This window comes from Stegostoma tigrinum, chromosome 46 (assembly GCF_030684315.1).
Source record: "Stegostoma tigrinum isolate sSteTig4 chromosome 46, sSteTig4.hap1, whole genome shotgun sequence".
NCBI classification, from domain to species: domain Eukaryota; kingdom Metazoa; phylum Chordata; class Chondrichthyes; order Orectolobiformes; family Stegostomatidae; genus Stegostoma; species Stegostoma tigrinum.
Genome location: NC_081399.1, coordinates 6701157 through 6728999, shown reverse-complemented (window position 1 = coordinate 6728999; position 27843 = coordinate 6701157). Strand labels below are relative to the sequence as shown.

Genomic DNA, 27843 nt, shown 5'->3' with positions numbered 1-27843 from the left:
TTATCAAATGCCTTGCTGAAGTCCATGTACACCACATCCACTGCTTGACCCTCGTCAACCTGTCTCGTGACTTCCTCAAAGAACTCAATAAGATTTGTAAGGCATTACCTGCCCCTCACAAAGCCATGCTGACTCCCTTTAACACGCCATGCTTTTCCAAATAGTCATAAATCCTATCCCTCAGAATTCTTTCCAAAACCTTGCTGACCACAGACATAAGACTGACTGGTCTGTAATTTCCAGGGATTTCCCTGTTCCCTTTCTTGAAAAGAGGAACAACATTTGCCTCCCTCCAATCTTCTGGTACGACTCCCGTGGAGAGTGAGGAAGCAAAGATCTTTGCCAGCGGCTTAGCAACCTCCTTTCTCGCTTCCCGGAGCAACCTAGGATAAATCTGGTCTGGCCCTGGGGACTTATCGATCTTAATGTTTGCCAAAATTTCCAGCACATCAACTTCCTCAATCTTGATCTGTTCAAGCCTGTTTTCCTGCTCCTCAAAGTTCTCATTCACAACAAGGTCCCTTTCCTTAGTGAAAACTGAAGCAAAAAACTCATTTAGGGCTTCCTCTATCTGCTCAGACACCATGCGCAAGTTCCCTATGCTATCCCTGATCGGCCCTACCGTCTCCCTGATCATTCTCTTATTCCTCTCGTATGAGTAAAATGCCTTCGGGTTCTCCCTAATCCTTCCTGCCAAGCCTTTCTCGTGCCCCCTCCTGGCTCTCCTCAGTCCACTTTTGAGGTCCTTCCGAGCAAGCCTATAATACTCTAAAGCTGTGCTAGACCCTTGCTTCCTCCACCTTATGTACGCTGCCATTTTCTCTTTGACAAGAAGCACCTCTGTACCCGTCATCCAAGGCTTCTTAATCTTACCCCTTCTTACCTGTCTCAGAGGAACAAATTTATACATCACTCACAACAACTGCTCCTTAAACAGCCTCCACATGTCTGCTGTGCCCTTTCTGTGGAACAATTGATCCCAATCTGTACTTCCCAACTCCTGTCTGATAGTATCATAGTTTCCTTTACCCCAGTTAAATATCTTCCCCTGGTAACTGCTCCTTTCCCTTTCCATGGCTATGGTAAATGTGAGGCTGTTGTGGTCACTGTCGCCAAAGTGTTCTCCCACCACGAGATCTGACACCTGTCCTGGCTCATTGCCGAGCACCAAATCCAAAATGTCCTCCCCCCTCGTCGGCCTGTCCACATACTGAGTAAGGAAACCCTCCTGAACACACCGGACAAAAACGGCTCCATTCAAACCATCTGCACTATGGAGGTTCCAATCTATGTTGGGAAAGTTGAAGTCACCCATAACAACAACCCTGCTACGTTTGCACTTTTCAACAATCTGCCGGCCAATGAGTTCTTCGATCTCCCTACTGCTATTTGGGGGTCTGTAGAAAACCCTCAGTGAGGTGACTGCTCCCTTGCTGTTCCTAACCTTCTACCCATACTGACTCAGTCGACAAACCTTCCTCGGCAACCTCAGCCCATACCACCTCAGTGGACGAGTCCTCAAAGGTTTTTTCAGCTGCCGTTATACTGTCCTTGACCAACAAAGCCACACCTCCCCCTCTTTTACCACCTTCTCTGACCTTAATGAAAGATCTAAACCCTGGAACCTGCAACATCCATTCCTGATCCTGGTCTATCCATGTCTCCGAAATGGCCACAACATCGAAGTCCCAGGTACCTATCCAAGCTGCAAGCTCACCTACCTTATTCCGGATACTCCTGGCATTAAAGTAGACACACTTCAATCCAGCTTGCTGTCTGCCAGCACACTCCTGTGACAGTAAGGTCCTGACCATGTCCTCCTTACGCTCATCCTCCTGTGTACTAGGACTACACCTCAGTTTCCCATCCCCCTTCTGAGCTAGTTTAAATCCACCTGAATAGCAATAGCGAATTTCCCACCCAGGATATTAGTGCCCCTCTGATTCAAGTGGAGACCGTCCTGTTTGTAGAGGTCCCACCTTCCCCAGAATGAGCCCCAGAAAGTTCTGTGTTCTTATAACGAAGATGTAGGAACAGTTTGAATGGAGCTGAGAATCTACAAAGGAGCAAAAAGCATTATCTGACAAAGAAAATACTGGAAAAACTCAGGTCTGGCAGCATTTGAGGGGAGAGAAAAGGAATTAATGTTTTGGGTCCGGTATGACTCTTCAGAATGGCTCTTTTGTAATGAAGTACAGTCACCTGGAATTCAAAGCATAAATCCTGTTTCTTTTTTCATGGATGCTGCCAGACCTGCTGAGTTTCTCTAGCATTTTCTGAGTTTGTTTCATAATTTCCAGCATCTACAATATTTTGTATTCATTGGTGGGCAGCATCTGTAAATCTCAAAACAGTAGTGGTATGGTAGAGGACGGCGTTAAAGAGGAAATTAGAGATGCATGCAATACGGTGCTATTGTAATTGCAAGGGACTTGAATCCACATGCAGACTGGGAAATCCACCTTGGCAACAATACTGTAGAGGCTGAACCCTGGACGGTGTACATGAGTTTCTTTTAAGACAAGTTCAATAAGGAACTAATTAAAGAACAATGTATCCAACATTTGGTACTGTGCAATGAGAATGGGTTAATTTATAATCTCATGCGGATCCCTTAGGAAAGAGTGACCATTACATGAAGAATTTTATATTTTCATAGCGAAATAGTCACAAAATTAGTGTCTTAACTCTAAACAAAGAAAATGACATGATACCAGTAGTGAAGGGGAAGTGAAGCTTTACCATGGTGACAGTCTACATGTGAGCTGTGTTGAGACCAGTCTTCTTGCTAGGGGAGCAAAGAGGGTTTTAACTAAACAGCGGAAGCAATGGTGTGATATCGCAAAGAGTAGAAATGAGGTAAGAGAGACAAACAGTAAGATAGGAAATGAGGGTCAGAGAATAGCAGGAAGGGGCAAGAGCAGACAGAAAAGAAACAACTAGGAAAATACCAGCAACCAAGACTAGGTGTTGCAAAGGTAACAAAAAAGACCAAAGTATGGCTCTGTATTTGGATGCACAAAGCATTCATTAAATACAAAAACTGATAGTGCGCATTAAAGTAAACAAATAAGACATGATAGATATTACGGTTATGTGGCTACAGGATGAGAAGGATTGGGTTCTGAAAATTGAAAGTCATGACATTCAAGAAGAGTAGGAAGACAAGCCAAGCAAAGATGGAGGCGTAGCACTGTTATGCAGAAGGCATTTGTGCAATAGTTAGAGACGTCCTTCATTCAGGATATCAGAATGTAGGTTTGGGCAGAAATGAGGAATAATATGGGTAAGAAATAACTGATGGAAGTGATCTACAATTCCTAGCAGTACCCCCAATGTTGGGCAAAATACATAAGAGGAAACATTAGACGCTTGTGAAAAAGGGCTGGCAATAATTATGGGTGAGTTTAATCCACATGTAAACTGGAAAAAGTAGCCCAAAGAGGAGATCATTGAAAGCTTTTGAGGCAGTTTTTTAGAAGAGCACGTTTCGGATTGGAATGGTTAGCACATTATATTAGATTTGATATTGTGTAATGTGATAGGATTAACAAATTGCCTCACAGCGAAGGCAACAAACACAAATGATTGCATTTCATATGCAGTTTGAAAGAGAGAAGAACAGGTCTGAAACCGATATTTTAAACCTAAATAACAATGTGGGCATGAAAGCTAAAATGGCCAAGTGAACTGGCATAGTAGACTAGTGGAGAGATGAAGAGACAAAGTGATAGATATTTCAAAATACTCAGTAGTGTACTTATATGGGATTCACATTACGAGGACTATGGGTGGGGCTATAAACTAAACAGATTGGAGGGGGCATGGATTCAGTTGCATGCAAACGATTAAAGGGGGAAAGGGCTCAGCAAAGGTTATTAAAATTTCCATAACAAGTAATAGAACAGAGTGTATGGAAAGGGGCAAAAATTTAACTTCAGGGAAAGCAGATAAGGGAACAACTATGAGAAGGAGGGCAGGAGGCCTTATACTTAAACGTGTACAGGACACGATCCAAGGTAAATTAGCTTGTAGCGCAGATTGAAATTGGCAGGTACAATACTGTAGGTATCACAGAGACATGGCTGCAAGGGGATCAGGTCTGGGAATTAAATATCCACAATTACACATCCTATTAAAAGAAAAGGCAGATAGGATAAGAGGTGGGGTTGCCTTGTTAATAAATGAAATTAAATCAATAGCAAGTAATGATATAGAGTAGTAGGGCATAGAACCTATGTGGGTAGAGTTGATGAACCACAAAGGAATGAAGGCCCTGATGGGAGTAGTGTGTAGGCCTCCTGGGAGTAGTCAGGATGTGGGGCAGAAAATAAATCAGGAGATAGAAAAGGGATATCAAAAAATGCTTATTACAATAATCATGGGGTACTTCAATATGCAGGTGGACTGGGGAAATCAGGTCAGTGGCAGATCTCAAGAAAAGGAATTTGTGGAATGTGTATGACGTTTTTTTTGGAGCAGCTTGTGGTGGATGGTAGAGCCCAATGGGAAAAAGGCAACACTGTACTAGTGATGTGTAATGAGGCAAGTTTGATTTGGGAGTTTAAGGAAAAGGACATCCTGGGGGAAAGTGGCCATAAAATTATAGAGTGATAATGGGAACTGCAGATGCTGGAGAATCCAAGATAACAAAGTGTGGAGCTGGATGAACACAGCAGGCCAAGCAGCATCTCAGGAGCACAAAAGCTGATGTTTCAGGCCTAGATCCTTCCTCAGAGAGGGTAGCCCCTCTCTGATGAAGAGTCTAGGCCCGAAATGTTAGCTTTTGTGCTCCTGAGATGCTGCTTGGCCTGCTGTGTTCATCCAGCTCCACACTTTGTTATATAAAATTATAGACTTCATCCTGCAATTTGAGAGGGAGAAGACGGAATCAGATGTAACGGGTAGTATACTTGTATAAAGCTAACCATAAAAACATGAGGGAAGAGCTGGCCAGAGTTGATTGGAAGGGGAACGTAGCATAGATGACAGTGGAACAGGAGTTTCTGGGGGTAATTCAGGAGGCACAGTAGAAACTCATCCCAAGGAAGAAGAAACATACTAAGAGAAGGATTAGGCAATGTGGCTAACAAAGGAAGTCAGCGATAGCAAAAGAAAAGCTTAAAATATGGTGAAAATTAGTGGGAAGCCTTTAAAATCCAGCAGAGGATAACTAAAAAAAAGCAATAAAAGAGGAGAACATGAACAATGACAGTAAGCTAGCTGGTGATATAAAAGAAGATTGCTAAATTTTTTCTGATATGTAAAAGAGAGAGACAAGAATGGACATTGGGCCACTGGAAAATGAGGCTGGAGAATGGTAATGGGGAGCAAAGAAATGGCAACAGTTTTCACAGTAAAAGATACCAGCAGTATACCTAAATCTCAAGACAGTCAGGGGCAAAGATGAGTGCACTGTCCATCACCACGGAGAAGGTACTGGAGAAGCTGAAAGATCTGAAGGTAGATAAATCACCCAGATCAGCTGAACTACACCCCTCTCTGAAGGGGATACCAGAGGAGATGGTAGAGGAATTGGTGATGCTCTTTCAGGAATCACTGGAGTCAGGGTAGGTCCCAGAGGACTGGAAAATGTAACACTGTTTAAGAAGGGTGGGAGGGAGGCAGAAGACTGGAAGCTATAGGCTGGTTACCCTAACCTGGGTCATTGTTAAGATTTTAGACTCCACTATGGAGGATGAGATTGCAGAGTGCTTGGAGGTTCATGGTAAAATAAGGCTGAGTCAGCATGGCTTTGTGAAGGAGAGGTCATGCCTGACAAATCTGTTAGAATTTTCTGAGGTAGTAACAAACAAGTTAGACAGCCAGCCCACGTGAAGGCATTTGACAAAGTAGGCTGCTCAGTAAGGTAAGTGCCCATGGTGTTAGGGCCAAGGTACTAGCATAGATAGAGGATTGGTTGACTGACAGAAGGCAGATAGTGGGGTTAAAGGGGTCTTGATGGCAGCTGGTGACTAACGGAGTTCTGCAGGGTCAGAATTGGGACCACAACTATTCACATTGTACAGTAATAATCTGGGTGAAGGAATTGTTGCTAAACATGGCTGCTAAATTCATAGATAACACAAGATATGTGGAGGCACATGTAATGTTCAGGAAGCAAGGAAGCTGCAAAGGGCTTGGGCAGGCTACCAGCGTGCGTAAAGAGATGATAAATTGAATATAATGTGGGAAAGTGTGAAGTTATGCACTTTGAAAGGAATAATAGAGGCTTGGGCTATTATCTAAAAGAGGAAAGGCTATGGAAATCTGAAGCACAAAGGGACTGGGGAGCTCCAGTTCAAGATTCTTTCAGAATTAACATACAAGTTCATTTGGCAGTTAAGAAGGCAAGTGCAACGTTAAAAAGTCATTTCAAGACAACTGGAGTACAAGACCAGAGCTGTACTGCTGAGGCTGTATAGGGCCTGGTCAGATCGTATTTGGAACATTGTGGCAGTTTTGGGCCCAATATCTGAGGAAGGATGTGCTGGCTTCAGAGGGTGCCCAGAGCAAATTTTTCAAGAATGATACTGTGGATGAATGGCTTTTGTATGATGAGCAGATGAGGACTCCGGCTCTGTACTTGATGGAGTTTAGAAGGATGAGGAGGGAACTGATTGAAACCTACAGGGTATGGTGTGGTCTGATACAGCAGAAAAGATTTTTCCACTAGTTGGACAGGCTAGAGCCCGAGGGCACAGCCTAGAGTGAAGGGGCAACCCGTTAGGCCTGAGATGAGAAGGAATTTCTTAAGCCAGAGGGTGGTGAATCTGTGGAACTTATTGCTGCAGTGGCTGTAGAAGCCAAGTCATTGAGTGTATGTCAGACAGAGATAGATAGGTTTTTGATTAGTAAGGAGATCAAGGGTTAGTGGTAGAAGATGGGGTTGAGGAAAATGGGGTTCAGAAACTCATCAGCTGTGATCAAATTGTGGAGCAGATTCAACGGGGAACATAGCCCAATTCTGCTCCTATCTTATGGTCTAATGAACATCATTGGTGAAGTCAGCATTTGCTTCCCATTCCTAATTGTCCCTTAAGAAGGTGGTGGTGAGTTGCTTTCCCAAACCACTGCAGCCCACAGTGCTATTAGGCAGGGCAAGTTCTAGGATTTCCAACAATGAAGGAGCAGGGACACAGTTCTGATTAGGATCGGATGTGTGTTACATAGAAAACAGGCAGAAGTAGGCCATTTGGTCCATTAATCCTGCTCTGCCTTTCAGGAAAATCATAGCTGATCCTTTACGTCAATGCTCTTTCCCCATGCCCCTTGATATCTTTAGTTTCTAGAAATCTGTTTATTTCTTTCTGGAATTCATCTGTGATTTGACATTCGCAGCATTATGCATTGGAGAATTCCACAGGTTCACCACTCTCTAAATGAAGAAATTTGTCTTCTTCTCCAAAATGACCTATCCTATATCCTAAGGAAATCAACAATCTGGTTAGCCTTGTCAGAATCCTGTATATTTCAATGGCATCCCCTCTCATTTTTCTAAGCCACAATCAATGCGGGTGCCATCGACATAATCTCTCCTATTCTAGGATTGAGCCTGGTTAACCTTTTCTACACTGTCCACGGCAGGTACATTTTCATTCTTAGCTAATAAGACAAAAATTGCACACAACCATCCAGGTATGATCTCACCAAGGTCCTGTACAGTTGCAAGACATCCCTGCTGCTGTACTCAAATCCTTTTGCAATAAAGGTGAACACATCAGTTGCCTTTTTGTCTGCTTGCTGCACCTGTTTGCCTGCTTTCAGTGACTGGTGTGAAACAACACATTTCCCAATCTATCACCATTTAAAAAATGCTCCACTAGTGTTTTTCTTACCAAAGTGGATTATTTCTCAGTTATCCACATTACAGTGATGAGTCATGGATGTCTACTCACTCATCCTGACTAAATCACCTGAAGCCTCTTTGCTCCCCCCCCCCTCACCGCTCTCAATTCCTCCTAATTTTCTAACATCAGCAATTGTGGAAATGTTACATTCGATTCCTTCTTTCAAATCATTGATAACTATGGTAAATAGCAGGGGCTATTTCCTGAGATGCTCCCACCCTTTCATTTCCTGTCTTATTTCTGTCTCAGGAATGCTATTTGTATCCTTAATAGCAAAGACTGATACAAAATAGCTATTCAATTCTATTAACTGTTTCCTTACCTTGCGTTATTACTTCTGTATTCTGACTTTCTATAGGACTAATGCTCATTCTGATAAGTCTTTCTTCCTTAAATACTTACAGAAGTACTTACTAATTGTTTTCATATTTCTGGTCAGCTTTATCTTGGACTCTATTTTCCTGTCTTTATTACTTCTTGTTCAATCCTTGTTTTTTTTATATTCTACATAATCTTCACACCTGCCACTAGTCTTTGTACTGTTAAATGGGTCCACTTTACGTTTGATAGTTTAACATTTCTAGTTAACATCTGATGCTGTGTCTGTCCCTCAGAATGTTACTCATTTGTTGGAATTTATCTGTTCTGTGTACTCTAAAATATTCCTAAAAATGCCTGCCATGTTCTAAGAAACTATTCTGAAAACATTCTATGAACTGTCATCTAGGCTACCTTTGCCTCATATGACTTTTCAAGTCTATACATAGATTATAACAAATAAAATTATCACTGTGCCCTTCCGATACGGTCTCATTATCGATTCCTTTGTATATTGCATGGTTTCTGTTAGTTGGACAGTACCCCACTCCCATGAGTGATTTCCTTTCTTTATCATTTCTAACCTAATTGTTTCTACTTCTTGGTTTTCTGAATTTAGGTCATCCCTCTCTACTGTTTTATTATCACTAACTAACACAGCCACCACTTCACCTTTATCTACATTCCTGCCCTTCTTCATTGTTCTGTATCCTTCAAGTGTCAGGTCTTATTTCATGTCATTTTGCAGCGATATTTCTGTAATGGCTACCAGATATTATTTATTCATTCCTATTTGCATTTTCAGTTCATCATTTTGTTGCCTGTTCTCGTGGAGTGAGGAACCTTTCGTTTCTGCTTTTCCACAGGACAAAAGAGCCCATACTACAAGGAGAGGTAGGAAAAGTGCCAAAGGATCCCTTTCTGGCCATCCTCCCTCCCACGGGCTAAGTCAGTAGCATAGCCACTAAAGGGTTAATGGTGTAATGTAAACATGAGGGAGTCAAAGGTAGCCATGGAGGATGGTGTTCATATGTCCAAAAATGCACAAGCATCGACCTGAAAAATCAGTTGATTCTGGGGTTTCATGTTTGTAAAGTCCAAATCCCTCTCCTCGCTCCATTCTCTTTCCCATGTCAATCATATTAACAAGGAATTGTGGTCCCTGTGCATGCTTGACCATAACTGAGAGAGGCAAAAAGGGGGCTTCAGAGTGTTCAATGTCATATACCTCTGCCATGACATTTTCACCCATGATATTTCTCAGTCAGCTGTTGACAGCAGAGATAGCTGAGACAGCAGAAAGCAGCTGATATTCTACAAGGTATAGTCACCCTGGCTCAGACAGCAGAGAAGCCCATCCAGGCCAAGAAGGCTGCCATTTCACTCTCACCTGTGTATGTAGCCTCATGGAGAGGCTGGCATGGACAGCCAAATCAATCAAACTAGTCAGTTAGCAGAGTTTCATACCATTTCCTTGTCCATGATCTATTTTTAGCAACATCCCCTCAACACTACTCCAACAGCATAATGCTAACCATACATACTGCAATGGTAGGGTCAGCCTGAATTTTACGATCAAGTTTTGAAGTGGAAATCTAACACAGCTTAATCAGTGAACAGAAGTATGCCTGACCTGGAAACAGAAGATAGTCATCATTGTTTATGTAGCAATATACAAAGATATACCTTCACCAGCACTGTGTCACAAGCCTAGTGAAGGTTTTCCTCAGATGATTATATTAGCATAAGTTTCAGATCTCAGTGCAGAGACCATATATTAATTAAATACTTACGCCTACGGGACGTCTGGAATATACTAAATGAACTGTCAAGGATCCCGCCACCACATACTGCAAAAGAGAAACAAATTGTTGTTATCTGGCACGCACAAGCAGTTCCAGCATTTCATCTAATAAAAGCAGGATATTTGATAGCTTTGTGGCAAGGTCTGTAGAGTAATTTCAACCAAATCTAAAGTGACAATTTAGGCAGACTCTGTTCTCACGAAGCGATTCAGATCAAGAAACACACCATAACTCATCCAGAGATATCCAACAGAGAAACGCTAATCTAACCTAGAGAAATATCATGGAGAGATAATGACGAAATCTTGACACACAATTGAGATATTTATGTAATCTAGAGAGTATTTACAGACATGCATGTACTATCTGCAGAGATACAACACCAAGATTCTGAACAAATCCACAGAAAGGAAGACACCAAAGAAACAGTCTGATCCAATCTAGAGTAACACAGTAGAAAGGTACTGATCTAATCTAGACAGAGATGATACAGAGACAATGACCTACCCTGGAGAAACACGACAGGCATATACTGATCTAATCTAGAGATATAAAATACAGAGACACTGATCTACTTTGAAGAGGCATAGTAGAGAGATATTAATCCAATCTAGAGTGACACAATAAAGAGATATTGATCCAATTTACAGAGATAATTCTGAGGGACAGAATTAATCTGCACTTGGAGAAGCAGGGTTAATCAAGAACACTCAGCATAGTTTCATTAAGGGGTGGTCAGGTCTGACCAACTTGACAATTTTTCAAAGAACATGTCTGAGCAACGTGATTGAATTTTTCAAACAGGTATTAGGAGAAGGTGATGGCATAGTGGTGTTGTTGTTAGATTGCTATTCCAGAAACCCAGGTAATATTCTGGGGACCTGGGTTCAAATCCCACCCTGGAAGATGGTCGAATTTGAATTCAATTAAGTGTCTAATGATTAAATTGTAAAATCTATTGGCAGCACTGTGGCTCATTGGTTAGCACTGTGGCCTCACAGCGCCAGAAACTCGGGTTTGCTTCCACTCTCGGGCAACTGTCTGGGTGGTGTTTGCACATTCTCCCCCCGTGTCTGCACGGGTTTCCTCAGGGTGCTCTGGTTTCCTCCCACGGTCCAATGATGTGCAAGCAATACCGACTGTCCATGCTAAATTGCCCACAGTGTTGAGGGATATGTGGATTAAGTGGGTTATAACGAATGGGTCTGGCTGGATGCTCTGAGGTTCGGCCTGGACTTGTTGGGCCGAGGGGCCTGTTTCCACACTGTAGGGATTCTAAGTAACCAGGTGTATAGATGACAGCAATGTATTCAATGTCATCTACTTGGACTTCAGCAAGCTTTTGTTAAGGTCTCGCATGGAAGAGTGGTCGTGAAGGTAAGAGTCCATGGGATCTAAGGAAACTTGGCACATTGGATAGAGAACTGCATGAGCGGCAGAGAGCAGACAGCAATGGCTGAGGGGTGTTTTTTACAGATCCACTGTCCTATAGTCAGATCGAAATCATATATAAACCACAAAACAAGAGCCCCAACACTGACCACATAGGGGTCCACTGGACACAAACTTCCAATCGGAACAATACGCCTCAACCATCACTATAGACACTGTAGATACTGATCTAGAGAGTCACTTTGAAGGTATTCTGATCTAACCCAGAGATCTTGATTTGGACTACATGTGACTCCAGGCCCACAGCAATGTGGTTGACTCTTAACTGCCCTCTGGGATGGGCAATAAATGCTGGCCTAGCCAGCGATGCATTCATCCCGTGAATAAATAAAAAAATGTCACAAACAGAGATGTTGATTCAATCTGGATCTAATCTAGACAGTGACATTATTGAATGATATTGATTATAATATATTTCAGTGAGAGAGACCATTGTGAGATACTGATCCAATGTAGTGAGATACTGATTAAGATATACTGACTTTATGAGAAACTCCAGAGAGATGCAGGTCTAATTTAGAGAGACACAATAGATAGACACAGATCCAACCCAGAGAAACACCAGTGAAATATATTGATCTTACGTAGAAAGGGACTCCAGACAAAGATTGATCTAATTAGACACACCATTGAGAGATATTGATCTAAACTAGAAGGGGGGAAATATGTCTAATGCAGTGAAAGAAAACAATATGGAAGTACTAATCTAATATAGAGGAACACTACAGACAGACACTGATCTGATTTAGAGAAACACCATATGGAGATCTAATTTACGGAGAGGTAATTTGGGACTCTGACTTATCTCCACAGACAGAGAGGGAGAAAAAGAGAGAGACCATAGTGAGATACTTTTCTAATCTAAAGATAATGGTGCAAGGAGTCACCACGTTGTGAGCCAGTGTGATCCAACTGAGCCAGACTGTGATTATTTTACATTCAGTGGTTTGGTAGTACAGCACTTGAGTATTGCTGAAAAATGGCATGTTTTGTCAAAGTTTTTCTTTTGCATTAAACTCATCAGGACATTAACAAGTTTAACAAGGGGGAACAGTATTTCATACCGTATCAGAATGACAGTGCTGCTTGGTTGGCAAGGGACTCTCAAGGTGTTGACGGTGTCAAGGTGTTGCGATGGTGAATGTGTAATTTAGATAATGGCCAACAGTTAACTGCCAAGCTATGCCACAGCAACATGAATGGTGTGTGACGTTAACAGAAAACTCCCACGAAGTCAAAAAACATGTTTTGCCTAGTAGGTAAATGAGCAGTGTGATATATGAATTTCAGTACTTTTCTATGTGGGCTGTATAGCTCAAAGATTGAGGGACTGTATGAAACAGCACGTCCTGTCAGCCGTTCTCAACAGGCAAGGTGCAGGCCGTGTCCAATCGACTTGTGCTTGCAAAACTCTAAACAGTGGACAACATTAGATGTGATTTCGTGATGGGTTTATTTAACAAATTACAGCCAGACTGCACCAAGAATTACTGTGATAACCAATTTAAGGCTTAAAAACATAGAACTACGGATGCTGGACATCTGAAATAAAAATAGAAATAGTTGGAAAAATTCTGTTCTGAACTGAAGGGTCACTGGATCCGAAATATTGACTCGATTTTCTCTCCACAAATGCTGTCAGATCTGCTGAGTTTTTCCAGCTAGCTGTTTGTTACCAATTTAAGATTTTCAGTTTTTCCAGCTAGCTGTTTGTTACCAATTTAAGATTTTCAGTCTCACAATGTGGAGAACTTATGTATACTAGAAACAACATATATTAATGCATGGGCCCTTGTTTTTTGCAAACACAGTGAAAATTTTGAGCCTGTTTCAATTTACCAAAATAGATGACATCCACTTTCTAGTTTGTATCTCAAATCACTGCATTGACTAATCATTCAAGCTGACTGGTTTATATATAAGCAAAGCTCAGCAGTTAACTCAGAGTCACAGGTAGACAGGGTAGTGAACAGAGCATTTGGTACACTTGCCTATATTGGTCAGTGGATTGAATACATGTGTTGGGATATCATGTTGTGGCTGTACAGGACACTACATAGGCCACTTTTGGAATACTGCATTCAATTTCATCTCCCTGTTATGGGAACGACGTTGTTCAACTTGAATGGGCGTTGAAAAGATTCACAAGGATGTTGTTGGGGGGGTTGAAGGGTTTAAGCTATAGGGAGAGACAGGATAGCTGGGGCTATTTTCCTGGAGACTGAGGGGTGGCATTATAGAGGTTTCTAAATTATGGGGCATAGATATGGTGAATAGTCAAGGTATTTTCCCCAGGGTAGGAGAGTCCAAAACTAGACGGCATAGATTTAAGGTGATGGGACAAGATATAAAAGGGAAGCAAGGGGCAACTTTTCCACGCAGAGGGTGGTGTGTATAGAATGAGCTGCCAGAGGAAGTGGTGGAGGCTGGTACAATCACAACATTTAAAAGGCATCTGGATGGGTACAAGAACAGGAAGAGTTGAGTAGGATATGGGCCAAATGCTGGCAAATGGGGCTAGATTAATTTAGGATATCTGATCGGCATGGACGAGTGAGACTGAAGGGACTGTTTCTGTGCTGTACAAATCAACGTCTCTATAATTGCTAGACATCAACTAACTGGTGCATTCTCCATGGTAATGCTTCTATCGATCAGTCCATGTCCAATTATTTTTCATTTGTATTAAACTCTTTTTCATACAGTATAAAATGTTGCTTCCCCCGTACAATGCCAAATATTTTATGAGTGCAAGATGAGAAGCTTCAACAAAACGTTTCTTTATTCAGCAACATTTTATGTTTATGACCATGACTCCTGAATTTTATTCATAAGACATCCATCTCATTCCATGTCCTCTCTAAGAAACACCCTTAAATACTCCTAATTACATCTCCCAGGTGTGGGAGGTGAGAATTTCATAGTTTCCCTGGCTGTCCGAATTATCTTCTCATATTAGGTTTAATTGTAATTTTTGGAATGAACTTACCCAAAATCCTGTAAACCAGGGGACTCCAATAATTGCAGGGAATGAATAGCTTTCTGCAAAAATCAGTGGAATGCCAAACATCATCTCAATCATTCCAATCATGATTTCAATGGCCTACAGTTGGCACGTTTGCAGAGAAAGAAAAAGATCAGAATGAACAGTTACGTGATGTAGACTATCCAAAGTACAAAACTGATGTCAGAAAATGACTAATAACCACTACCAACAGTGCAGAAAGTAGACAAAATAATAATTGAATGTGCCCCAAGATCTTGAGATGGGATGCTGCACCACAAAGGGATACAGGTACAATCCAGTTCTAATTAGCAATCCCTACTATCTAGAGAAACGTCATCAGTTCCGGGCACTGATAATCAGAAAAGGTATACTATTTCTGCATGCAAGCTGCATGAATTCATTACAAAGGTGTTGGGGCTAAAAGAGCACCTACCTCTGCATAAATCAGTCCTCTCTCCTTTCAGGTTGGAAGACTAATGTATGTTGTAATGATTTTAAAAAGTCGAGGGTCACTACTAGTGATAGAATAAATAGAGAAAAAATACTTTCTCTGTTGCGACTAGGCTGGGAAAGTTGATCAAGGGTGGAGGAACAGTTCATAAGAAGGGGCCTTGCTTTTAAAATGTGATATTTAGAAAGTCCCCCTAGCCCAGCTTTATCCAATGTCAGGTCCCCTCCTCCTCCCTGATCTAACCTGTCCATCTTCCTACTCACTTACCCGCTCCACCCTTCCCAATGACCAATCACAATAACCCCTACCTGCACATACCTACAACCATCCCACTTATCCTTCCCCCAGCCCCACCGTGCCCGCCCCCATTTACGTCTGGGCTCCCTCCCCCTCCCAGTCCTGATGAAGGGTTTTAGCCTGAAATTTTGACTTTGCTGCTCCTCGGATGCTCCGTTACATATTTAGTTAGATTGTACTGTAATGGAATGGAAAGTGTGGAATACAGAACTGTGGTTTCTTCCTCTCCTCCATCTCACTGATTGAAACATTATGGAAAAAGCAATACTCCCACTGCTTAAATAAGCAGCACTCCCTTAATACTGACACTCTAACTGTAACACCTCCACAGTAGTGACCCTCCAACATTGCATTGCTCCTTCTCTATTGATCCTCAATGTAGTATTTTCTCTGTAGTCCCTCTGATAATGCAGTGTTCACTTAGCACTGACCCTCCCAGACTTTCTTAATGTAATTTACATTGCTTTTCTGAGAACATATATTTGGGAAAAAGAACAGAGGCAGAAGAATCTCAATGCTTACACCCAAATCTCTTAACTCCGTATGTACTTGCTCCATTAAGCTTAAATGAGACATTTTGTAACGCGACACACTGATCCATGACATGCGATGTTTATGCATGTCGTGAAGCTTTGGCTGAGTGGGCCTCTGAGACACAAGTCTGGGTTGCATCCAAACAGTTGAGGCTGTTTGCTTAGACTTTTGAGCAAACGAAGTCTGGCTCCTGTCAGGCATTTTTGCTGAAGGTCTCACTTTAGTTATTTGCAATTTACTGGAGAATTAACTGCACATGGATTTGTCTCTTTGAAAGATAATTAGGAGATCCTGGCAAAACATAAACAAAAGAAATGCAATGTTATCCAAAAATGCAAAGGGCACAAAATAATATGAAAAAGTCGTTCTTTGAGGGAAAGCCACATTTTGCTGCAATGAGCACACCTGAGGTAGTAGGTTTCAGCTATGGCGTCTACCATTCAGACTCATAGCTGAGCGGATATCAGGCACAATCTCATTATATAGAACATTCCAGAAGAGATAGTTTCGAAAGCTGGGGAGATTTGGGTGAAATCACAGGTTTGAGGTCTGAAAGAGATTTGAAACAGCTATTGTGTCATTAGAATGATAACTCGTGCCTGATGTATGACATATCAGAATTGCTGTGTGGTGAGTGGAGACAAAGGTCATTCAGTCCAGGCTGTCTATGCCAAGACTTTGATAGAGTTACCACTCAATCCTACTTCTCTACTCTTGGTGAAGTGACGAGGCGCTGGGGGTGGGAGAATAAAATATGTTGGCATGATAATAATCCATTGAAGGACAGAAAGCAAAGGTTTAATTTTCAGGATGGTGAGGTGTAACTGGTGAACTGGGTCCATGCTGCTTACAATTAACACGTACAACATAGAGATGAAAGGACCAGCTGAAAAACAGCCAAATTTGCTGCATGATGCAACGGTGAAGTGCAAGCTACAAAGACGACAAAAAGTGGGCACCAAGTTACACTGTTCAGTGAGAGGCTAAGGTGGTGACATAGATTGAAATATTCAAACAGGAATTTCTAACACCAGAATATGAAGAGTAGAAAAGCAGAATAACTTTCAAATTAAGGTTACGAATGAGTAAATGCCATATTTAGAACCATTTGGGTATCCTTATAAATGCATTACACAAAGTTAAAGTGCAGATACTTCAAGCAATCTGGAAAGCAAGTGGTATAGCCGATTTTATTCAGGGATTGATGTAAAAGAATAAGGACATCTTGCTGCAATTATACATGGTTTTGGTGGTCAGAAACCCAGAATACTGATACAGTTTGGTCTACTTCCAAGGGAGTGTGTCAGTATTAACAGGGGCTCCCTGCAGAACACAACCGAATTTAAAAGGGGTTCCTGGGAAGCAAGTCAGCACTATATTTGCCAAGAATCCTAGGGAAGTGTGTCGGTATTTAAAGTGGTCTCTGAGGTAGTGTGTCAGATTTTACTGGGTACGTCTCGGAATGTCAATATTTACAAGGATTCTACAGTGAGTATGCATTATTTACAGGGGGGACAAAAGCTACATTTCATTGATGTTCAGGAATGGAAGGGCTGTCCTCGAGGACACATTGAGCAGGATAAGCCAATATCCTCTAGGGTTCAGGAGTGTGAGAAGTGATTTAATTGAAATTCTTCAAAGGTTTGATAGGGCAGATGCAGAGAGGCAGCTTCTCCAGCTTGGGAGTCTAGAACTACGGAGAGGAGGAGTCACAGTCTCAGAATACTCAGTGACCGAGGATCTACCTCAGAAATATAAGAAATCCAAAGATTCAATATCTTTTGCAGGAACTTATATCCCATTCCTGATGTTTATAAGATGATAAGGTACTGCATGTGTGTGGATAGAGTTGAGGAGCCACAAAGGAGAAAAGACCCTGATGGGAGTTACTTAATGGTCTCCTTGCAGTAGTTAGGACGTGGGGCTGAAAATAAATCAGAAGATAGAAAAAGCATGTAAGACAGACTCCACTACAATATTCACTCCACTACAACATGCAGAAAATCAAGTTGGTAGCAGAATCCAGGAAAAAGAATTCATGAAATGTCAATGAAATAGGTTTTTTGGAGCATCTTATAGTGCAGCAAATGAGGGAAACAGGTAATTCTGGATTTGGTGACATGTAATGAAGCAGGCTTGATTAGGAGAAAGAACCTCTAGCAGGACCATAGTATGATAGAATTCAGCCTCCAGTTTAAGAGGGAGACGCTAAAATCAGATGGAACAGTATTATACTTGAGTAAAGGCAACTACAATGAGCAAGGAGGTAGCCAGAGTTGATTCAAAGGGGAGCCTAGCAGGGAAGATGGTAGATCAGCAACGGCAGGAGTTTCTGGAGGTCGTTCAGGAGGCACAGCAGAAATTCATCTCAAGGAAAGAAAGAAGAAATATACTAATGGCAGGAAAAGGCAACCATGGCTGACAAGAAAAGTTAGGCACAGCAGAAAAGCAAAAGAATATGCCAAAGATAATGGAAAGCCAGAAGATTGGTCAGCCTTAAAATGCTAGTAGAAGACAACTTGAAAAGCAATAAGGGAGGGGAACATGAAATATGAGGGTAAGCAAGCTAGTAATATAAAAGGAGAGTGCAAGGTAAGACAGAGGTGTGAGTGGACATCGGACAGCTGGAAAATGAGGATGGTGAAGAAGTAATGGGGAACAAAGAAATGGCAGAAGAACTGAATACATAGTATCAGTTTTCACCATGGAAGACATCAGTGACATATCTGAATTTGAACAGAGTCAGAGGGTAAAGGTGAGTGTAGGGTCCATCACTAAGGAGGTACTGAGAAAGCTGGAAGGTCTGAAGGTGGATACATCAGCTGGACTGGAAAGACTTCACCCAAGGGTCCTGAAGGAGATAGCTGAGCAGACATTGACAGTGATATTTTAGGAATTGCTGGAGTTAGGGAGGATCCCAGAGGACTGGAAAATGGCTAATGTAAAGCCCCATTTAAGAAGGGAGGAATGCAGGAGAAATTATAATCTATTTAGCCTGACCTTGGCTGTTGATAAGACTTTTCAGTCCACTATCAAGTAAAACCAGTAAAATAGGGGTGAGTTGGCATGGCTTCATCACAGGGCAGTTATGCCTGACAAATCTGCTAAAATTTCTTTGAGGTGGTAACAAGAAAGTCAGACATGCCAACGGACATGATCTACTTGGATTTCCAGAAGAATTGTGACAAGGTGCCATATTAGACACTGCTAAATAAGAGCCCAGAACGTTAGAAGCGAGGCACTGGCATGGATAGAGGACTGGCTGCCTGATAGTAGGTGGAGATTTGGGATAAAAGGGACTTTTTCCGGATGGCAGCCAGTGACTAATGACGTTCTGTAGGGGTCGGTGTTGGGACAGCATTCACATTAAACATAAATGATCTGGCCAAAGAACTGAAGGCATTATTGCTAAATTTGCAGCTGGCATAAAAATTGGTGAAGGGACAGGTAGTTAGCGTTGAGGAAGCTGAGAGGTTGCAGAAAGTCTTGTATGAGCTAGGCGAGTGGGCCGATCAAATATAACATGGGCAAGTGTGACAATATGCACTTTGAATAAAGGCATAGACTATTTTTAAAATGAGTAAAGATTTCAGAAGTCTGAAGCACAAAGTGACTTAGAAGTTCCAGTTCAGGATTTTCTTCAAGTTAACATGCAGTTTCAGATGGCAGTTAGGAAGGAAAATGCAATGCTGGCATTAATTTTGATAGGGCTAGAATATAACAGCAGGGATGTACTGCTGAGACTACATAAGGCTCTGGTCAGACTGTGCTTGAATACTGAGAGCAGTATCAGGCCACATATCTAAGGATGGATATCCTGGCCTTGGAGGCATCCAGAGGAGTTTTACAAGAATGATCCCAGGAATTAATTGTTTGTCATTTGAGGTACAGGTGAGGACCCTGGATCTGTACCTGATGGAGTTCAGAAGGATGTGACGGATTTCATTCAAACTTACAGGCGACTGAGAGACCTGGATATGATGGATAATAAGAAGATATTTCCATTAGGACAGAGTAGGACCTGAGGGAACTAACTCTGTGAAAGAACTGAGAAGTGAAGAACTTTCTTCAGCTGAAGGGTGTTGAATCTGTGGAACTCATTGCTGCAGAAGTCTATGGAGGCCAGTCATTCAGGGTATTTAAGACAGAAAAAAATGGTTCTTGTTTAGTAAGCAGATCAGAAGTTACAGGGAGAGAGCAGGAGCTGGAATTTGGAAACATTTACCAGCCATGATCGAATGATGGAGCAGACTCGATGAGCCAAAGGCCCTAATTCTGCTCCTATCCCTTATGGACATATCCTCATCAGAAGGAATGACTGACACAAAAGCTTGAAGGCATTCTGAGCAAGATGTAAAAACTGGACACTATTGCAACAGGAGGGAGGTACACCAAGGGCTCGGGAGATCAGAAATATAGTCAAAGTCAGATTTTTTTTTGAATAAACAGGAAGGATATGAGGGAATAGGCCTCCTGGCAGGTAAAAGAGGCAAAAGGGAGTAAGCTACAAGAAGTGTCAATGAGGAGCACAAATTGTGCCTGTAGAAATGCTGATACAGAAACTGAGAAAGCAGGTACACTAACAAGTCAGGAAGTACCATGAAAAGAACACCCCCATGTGTGCAACCTTAGTTCACACCAATTATTTTTCATCAATCTTTAGCCTTGCATTTCACCTCTCCCTCACCAAATAAACCTTTCATATCCTTTCCCTCGTCTCTACCCCTGTATTCCCTTCTCTTTTCTGCCATTTCCTTACCTAACCCTTTCCCCATTACCTCCTTTCCTTTTTGTTGTTCCACACTGTAACCCATACTTCTAATTCTATATTTTTGCTTCTCTCTCAGACCGTCTCCTGGCCTCTCTCCCTTTGGCTTTACCCCCTCCCCTCGTTTCAACAGCCCTCATTCTCCCTCCATTCCTTCTCCTATCCCCAGAACCTCTGCTCTTTTCCTAGATTCTCCTTTACCATTTACATCTACTTTCTGATTCCATTTCAACCCTTATTCTCTTTCCCTTTTCTCACTCCCACCATTCATTTCTTCCCTCCTTCCCCATATTGCTTTTTGCTATCTGCTCCAGAATCTGCTTCACTCCTCAGTTACTCCCTTCTTTGAGCACCTCGTTTTCTAGTTTGTTATCCACAGACACTTCCCCCTTCCTGTAGCCACTTGCTGCCCATCTTTCTGAACCCCTTCTCCTCTCCTGACCCCCTTTTCTACAAAATGTTTATTCCTCTCCTTCAATTTCTCTATTATGTTTCATTGCCCCATTTGCCATTCCCTTAACCAATTCATTCTCTTTACTTGCAACCATTTCCTCCCAGTTTTCTTCTAACCCTCTCCTCCTCTATTTCTCCTAATCATCTGCCATTATAGTCTTTTGCCCTTCCATTTCACTGACTTCCTCCCTCGCCATTTTATCTCTTTTACGTCTCATTTTATTTCTTTGCGTTTCTGCCTCATTTTAACACCCATTCCCGTTTTGTTTTACAATTTTCTCTCCCTCATTTACCCACTTGTTCACCTCTTCATCATGCCCCAACTTAACCTACCTTTGCCGACTGCATTACTGTCCCCCCTCACCCTCCAAATTTCCCAACTGTACTCCCATTTGTCCAGTCCCATAACATTTTACATCTGACTCTGTTTCCGATTTACCGTTTCCCACTCCCTATTTGAAACGGCTTCTCTCCCTATTAAACCCTTTCCTGTCCCTATTTACCTTTCTCCCTTCCTGGTTTAACTCCAAATGCCCTCCCATTGAAGCCCATTCTGCTTCACTCCCTCATGTGACCTTTTTTCTTAGCTTTTATCACCCTGTTCTCTCCATTTCACCTCCATCCATCATTTTCCCCACTCTCCCATTTTAACCACATGGCAGCCACCATTTGATCCCACTCCATCCTCACATTACACCCGCTTCTTCTCCAAAGTTATCAGCGATACTCACTCAAACGCTATCATGCTTGCGCCCCCGCTACACCACTTTATCGCCTGTGAAAACTGCTTGTGTCTCTGCCACTTCCCTCCCATGTTGACTGTCTCCACATCGGTCAGGCTAATCACTAACCCTCATGGCAACCACCATCCCCATTGACCCCTTCAACCTTTTACATCCTCTTGATCCCCCATGACACATCTGCCACCTCCTCACTTTGATACATACCCTCATTTGCACCACCTATTCTTCCTTGACTCCTCCGCCACATTGACACCCCTCCAACTATGAGGCAAATTGCCCTCAGTTGACATTATAGCTCCATGACCTTTGACCCTTGCCACAAGCACGACAACTACAGCATGTCCCGACACATTTGAACACGCCCCCTTGGGCTCAGGTTTGACCACGTGCACCATTTAGCCCCAAATCTCTCGTTTAAACCCTCCACGAAAAATCCGCGAACGACTTTAAACGGTTCACGGACCTTGCGCCCATTGCCCGCCCCATCAGGCTCCCCGGCGCCGACAACCGCGACCGCACGCGGCTTTTCCTGTTCAAACCGACGCCCGGCTCCGGCGTTCGAAACCGCCGCCCGAGGGCGTGGCGCATGCGCGGCAACCGGCCGCAGGGCCAGCCCCGAAAAACAGCTGAGGAGCGCGAGCCCCGGCTCTCCAACCGCCGACCGCTCGCGCCACCGCTGGGCACGGCGCGACGCTGCGGGGCGGGCGGGGCTTAGAGATTGAGGGCGGGGCTAGAGGAGGTGACAGAGATAGGGAGGGGGTGTAGGGGATGGAGGGAGTTACAGAGATAGGGAGGGGGTGTAGGGGATGGAGGGGGTTACAGAGATAGGGAGGGGGTGTAGGGGATGGAGGGAGTTACAGAGATAGGGAGGGGGTGTAGGGGATGGAGGGAGTTACAGAGATAGGGAGGGGGTGTAGGGGCTGGAGGGGGTTACAGAGATAGGGAGGGGGTGCAGGGGCTGGAGGGGGTTACAGAGATAGGGAGGGGGTGTAGGGGCTGGAGGGGGTTACAGAGATAGGGAGGGGGTGTAGGGGCTGGAGGGGGTTACAGAGATAGGGAGGGGGTGTAGGGGATGGAGGGAGTTACAGAGATAGGGAGGGGGTGTAGGGGCGGGAGGGGGTGTAGGGGCGGGAGGGGGTGTAGGGGCTGGAGGGGGTTACAGAGATAGCGAGGGGGTGTAGGGGCTGGAGGGGGTTACAGAGATAGCGAGGGGGTGTAGGGGCTGGAGGGGGTTACAGAGATAGGGAGGGGGTGTAGGGGCTGGAGGGGGTGTAGGGGCTGGAGGGGGTTACAGAGATAGGGAGGGGGTGGAGGGGGTTACAGAGATAGGGAGGGGGTGTAGGGGCTGGAGGGGGTTACAGAAATAGGGAGAGGGTGTAGGGGCTGGAGGGGGTTACAGAGATAGGAGGGGGTGTAGGGGCTGGAGGGGGTTACAGTGATAGGGAGGGGGTGTAGGGGCAGGAGGGGGTTACAGAGATAGGGAGGGGGTGGAGGGGCCGGAGGGGGTTACAGAGATAGGGAGGGGGTGTAGGGGCCGGAGGGGATTACAGAGACAGGGAGGGAGTGTAGGGGCCGGAGGGGGTGACAGAGACAGGGAGAGGGAGTAGGGGCCGGAGGGGGTGACAGAGATAGGGAGAGGGTGTAGGGGCCGGAGGGGGTGACAGAGATAGGGAGGGGGTGTAGGGGCCGGAGGGGGTTACAGAGATAGGGAGGGGGTGTAGGGGCCGGAGGGGGTTACAGAGATAGGGAGGGGGTGTAGGGGCCGGAGGGGGTTACAGAGATAGGGAGGGGGTGTAGGGGCCGGAGGGGGTTACAGAAATAGGGAGAGGGTGTAGGGGCCGGAGGGGGTTACAGAAATAGGGAGAGGGTGTAGGGGCTGGAGGGGGTTACAGAGATAGGAGGGGGTGTAGGGGCTGGAGGGGGTTACCGTGATAGGGAGGGGGTGTAGGGGCAGGAGGGGGTTACAGAGATAGGGAGGGGGTGGAGGGGCCGGAGGGGGTTACAGAGATAGGGAGAGGGTGTAGGGGCCGGAGGGGGTGACAGAGATAGGGAGAGGGTGTAGGGGCCGGAGGGGGTGACAGAGATAGGGAGGGGGTGTAGGGGCCGGAGGGGGTTACAGAGATAGGGAGGGGGTGTAGGGGCCGGAGGGGGTTACAGAAATAGGGAGAGGGTGTAGGGGCCGGAGGGGGTTACAGAGATAGGGAGGGGGTGTAGGGGCCGGAGGGGGTTACAGAAATAGGGAGAGGGTGTAGGGGCCGGAGGGGGTGACAGAGATAGGGAGAGTGTGTAGGGGCCGGAGGGGGTTACAGAGATAGGGAGGGGGTGTAGGGGCCGGTGGGGGTGACAGAGATAGGGAGGGGGTGTAGGGGCCGGAGGGGCTGACAGAGATAGGGAGGGGGTGTAGGGGCCGGAGGGGTGACAGAGATAGGGAGGGGGTGTAGGGGCCGGAGGGGGTGACAGAGATAGGGAGGGGGTGTAGGGGCCGGAGGGGGTTACAGAGATAGGGAGGAGATGGAGGGGGCTACAGAGATAGGGAGGGGGTGTAGGGGATGGAGTGGGCTACAGAGATAGGGAGGGGGTGTAGGGGATGGAGGGGGCTACAGAGATAGGGAGGGGGTGTAGGGGCCGGAAGGGGTTACAGAGACAGGGAGGGGGTGTAGGGGCTGGAGGGGGTTACAGAGACAGGGAGGGGGTGTAGGGCCTGGAGGGGGTTACAGAGACAGGGAGGGGGTGTAGGGCCTGGAGGGGGTTACAGAGATAGGGAGGGGGTGTAGGGCCTGGAGGGGGTTACAGAGATAGGGAGGGGGTGTAGGGCCTGGAGGGGGTTACAGAGATAGGGAGGGGGTGTAGGGGCTGGAGGGGGTTACAGAGATAGGGAGGGGGTGTAGGGGCTGGAGGGGGTTACAGAGATAGGGAGGGGGTGTAGGGGCTGGAGGGGGTTACAGAGATAGGGAGGGGGTGTAGGGGCTGGAGGGGGTTACAGAGATAGGGAGGGGGTGTAGGGGCTGGAGGGGGTTACAGAGATAGGGAGAGGGTGTAGGGGCTGGAGGGGGTTACAGAGATAGGGAGGGGGTGTAGGGGCTGGAGGGGGTTACAGTGATAGGGAGGGGGTGTAGGGGCTGGAGGGGGTTACAGAGATAGGGAGGGGGTGTAGGGGCTGGAGGGGGTTACAGAGATAGGGAGGGGGTGTAGGGGCTGGAGGGGGTTACAGAGATAGGGAGGGGGTGTAGGGGCTGGAGGGGGTTACAGAGATAGGGAGGGGGTGTAGGGGCTGGAGGGGGTTACAGAGATAGGGAGGGGGTGTAGGGGATGGAGGGAGTTACAGAGATAGGGAGGGGGTGTAGGGGATGGAGGGAGTTACAGAGATAGGGAGGGGGTGTAGGGGATGGAGGGAGTTACAGAGATAGGGAGGGGGTGTAGGGGATGGAGGGAGTTACAGAGATAGGGAGGGGGTGTAGGGGCTGGAGGGGGTTACAGAGATAGGGAGGGGGTGTAGGGGCTGGAGGGGGTTACAGAGATAGGGAGGGGGTGTAGGGGATGGAGGGAGTTACAGAGATAGGGAGGGGGTGTAGGGGCGGGAGGGGGTGTAGGGGCTGGAGGGGGTTACAGAGATAGCGAGGGGGTGTAGGGGCTGGAGGGGGTTACAGAGATAGGGAGGGGGTGTAGGGGCTGGAGGGGGTTACAGAGATAGGGAGGGGGTGTAGGGGCTGGAGGGGGTGTAGGGGCTGGAGGGGGTTACAGAGATAGGGAGGGGGTGGAGGGGGTTACAGAGATAGGGAGGGGGTGTAGGGGCTGGAGGGGGTTACAGAAATAGGGAGAGGGTGTAGGGGCTGGAGGGGGTTACAGAGATAGGAGGGGGTGTAGGGGCTGGAGGGGGTTACAGTGATAGGGAGGGGGTGTAGGGGCAGGAGGGGGTTACAGAGATAGGGAGGGGGTGGAGGGGCCGGAGGGGGTTACAGAGATAGGGAGGGGGTGTAGGGGCCGGAGGGGATTACAGAGACAGGGAGGGAGTGTAGGGGCCGGAGGGGGTGACAGAGACAGGGAGAGGGAGTAGGGGCCGGAGGGGGTGACAGAGATAGGGAGAGGGTGTAGGGGCCGGAGGGGGTGACAGAGATAGGGAGGGGGTGTAGGGGCCGGAGGGGGTTACAGAGATAGGGAGGGGGTGTAGGGGCCGGAGGGGGTTACAGAGATAGGGAGGGGGTGTAGGGGCCGGAGGGGGTTACAGAAATAGGGAGAGGGTGTAGGGGCCGGAGGGGGTTACAGAAATAGGGAGAGGGTGTAGGGGCTGGAGGGGGTTACAGAGATAGGAGGGGGTGTAGGGGCTGGAGGGGGTTACCGTGATAGGGAGGGGGTGTAGGGGCAGGAGGGGGTTACAGAGATAGGGAGGGGGTGTAGGGGCCGGAGGGGGTGACAGAGATAGGGAGAGGGTGTAGTGGCCGGAGGGGGTGACAGAGATAGGGAGGGGGTGTAGGGGCCGGAGGGGGTTACAGAGATAGGGAGGGGGTGTAGGGGCCGGAGGGGGTTACAGAAATAGGGAGAGGGTGTAGGGGCCGGAGGGGGTTACAGAGATAGGGAGGGGGTGTAGGGGCCGGAGGGGGTTACAGAAATAGGGAGAGGGTGTAGGGGCCGGAGGGGGTGACAGAGATAGGGAGAGTGTGTAGGGGCCGGAGGGGGTTACAGAGATAGGGAGGGGGTGTAGGGGCCGGTGGGGGTGACAGAGATAGGGAGGGGGTGTAGGGGCCGGAGGGGCTGACAGAGATAGGGAGAGGGTGTAGGGGCCGGAGGGGTGACAGAGATAGGGAGGGGGTGTAGGGGCCGGAGGGGGTGACAGAGATAGGGAGGGGGTGTAGGGGCCGGAGGGGGTTACAGAGATAGGGAGGAGATGGAGGGGGCTACAGAGATAGGGAGGGGGTGTAGGGGATGGAGTGGGCTACAGAGATAGGGAGGGGGTGTAGGGGATGGAGGGGGCTACAGAGATAGGGAGGGGGTGTAGGGGCCGGAAGGGGTTACAGAAACAGGGAGGGGGTGTAGGGGCTGGAGGGGGTTACAGAGACAGGGAGGGGGTGTAGGGCCTGGAGGGGGTTACAGAGATAGGGAGGGGGTGTAGGGCCTGGAGGGGGTTACAGAGATAGGGAGGGGGTGTAGGGCCTGGAGGGGGTTACAGAGATAGGGAGGGGGTGTAGGGGCTGGAGGGGGTTACAGAGATAGGGAGGGGGTGTAGGGGCTGGAGGGGGTTACAGAGATAGGGAGGGGGTGTAGGGGCTGGAGGGGGTTACAGAGATAGGGAGGGGGTGTAGGGGCTGGAGGGGGTTACAGAGATAGGGAGGGGGTGTAGGGGCTGGAGGGGGTTACAGAAATAGGGAGAGGGTGTAGGGGCTGGAGGGGGTTACAGAGATAGGGAGGGGGTGTAGGGGCTGGAGGGGGTTACAGTGATAGGGAGGGGGTGTAGGGGCTGGAGGGGGTTACAGAGATAGGGAGGGGGTGTAGGGGCTGGAGGGGGTTACAGAGATAGGGAGGGGGTGTAGGGGCTGGAGGGGGTTACAGAGATAGGGAGGGGGTGTAGGGGCTGGAGGGGGTTACAGAGATAGGGAGGGGGTGGAGGGGCTGGAGGGGGTTACAGAGATAGGGAGGGGGTGTAGGGGCTGGAGGGGGTTACAGAGATAGGGAGGGGGTGTAGGGGCTGAAGGGGGTTACAGAGATAGGGAGAGGGTGCAGGGGCTGGAGGGGGTTACAGAGATAGGGAGGGGGTGTAGGGGCCGGAGGGGGTTACAGAGATAGGGAGGGGGTGTAGGGGCCGGAGGGGGTTACAGAGATAGGGAGGGGGTGGAGGGGCCGGAGGGGGTTACAGAGATAGGGAGGGGGTGTAGGGGCCGGAGGGGATTACAGAGATAGGGAGGGAGTGTAGGGGCCGGAGGGGGTGACAGAGACAGGGAGAGGGTGTAGGGGCCGGAGGGGGTGACAGAGATAGGGAGAGGGTGTAGGGGCCGGAGGGGGTGACAGAGATAGGGAGGGGGTGTAGGGGCCGGAGGGGGTTACAGAGATAGGGAGGGGGTGTAGGGGCCGGAGGGGGTTACAGAAATAGGGAGAGGGTGTAGGGGCCGGAGGGGGTTACAGAGATAGGGAGGGGGTGTAGGGGCCGGAGGGGGTTACAGAAATAGGGAGAGG

The 27843-nt window shown here is 46.7% G+C and overlaps 1 protein-coding gene across 4 annotated transcripts in view; it reads right to left on the bottom strand.

Moving 5' to 3' along the window:
- Positions 1-22354, bottom strand: part of LOC125449589 (membrane-spanning 4-domains subfamily A member 18-like) — a 69008-nt gene extending 46654 nt beyond the window's left edge. For all 4 annotated transcript variants that reach the window (XR_007246936.2, XR_009443447.1, XM_048525422.2 and 1 more), the window contains exons 1-4: positions 22142-22354; positions 15703-16005; positions 14415-14528; positions 9962-10018 (exon numbers count right to left, since the gene is read on the bottom strand). Coding sequence is in view for 2 of the 4 variants with exons in the window: in XM_048525422.2 (XP_048381379.1) it covers positions 9962-10018; positions 14415-14528; positions 15703-15915 (384 nt within the window). In the remaining 2 variants the exon portion in view is untranslated. The remainder of the gene's footprint in view (positions 1-9961; positions 10019-14414; positions 14529-15702; positions 16006-22141) is intronic.
- Positions 22355-27843: the final 5489 nt, after the last annotated feature.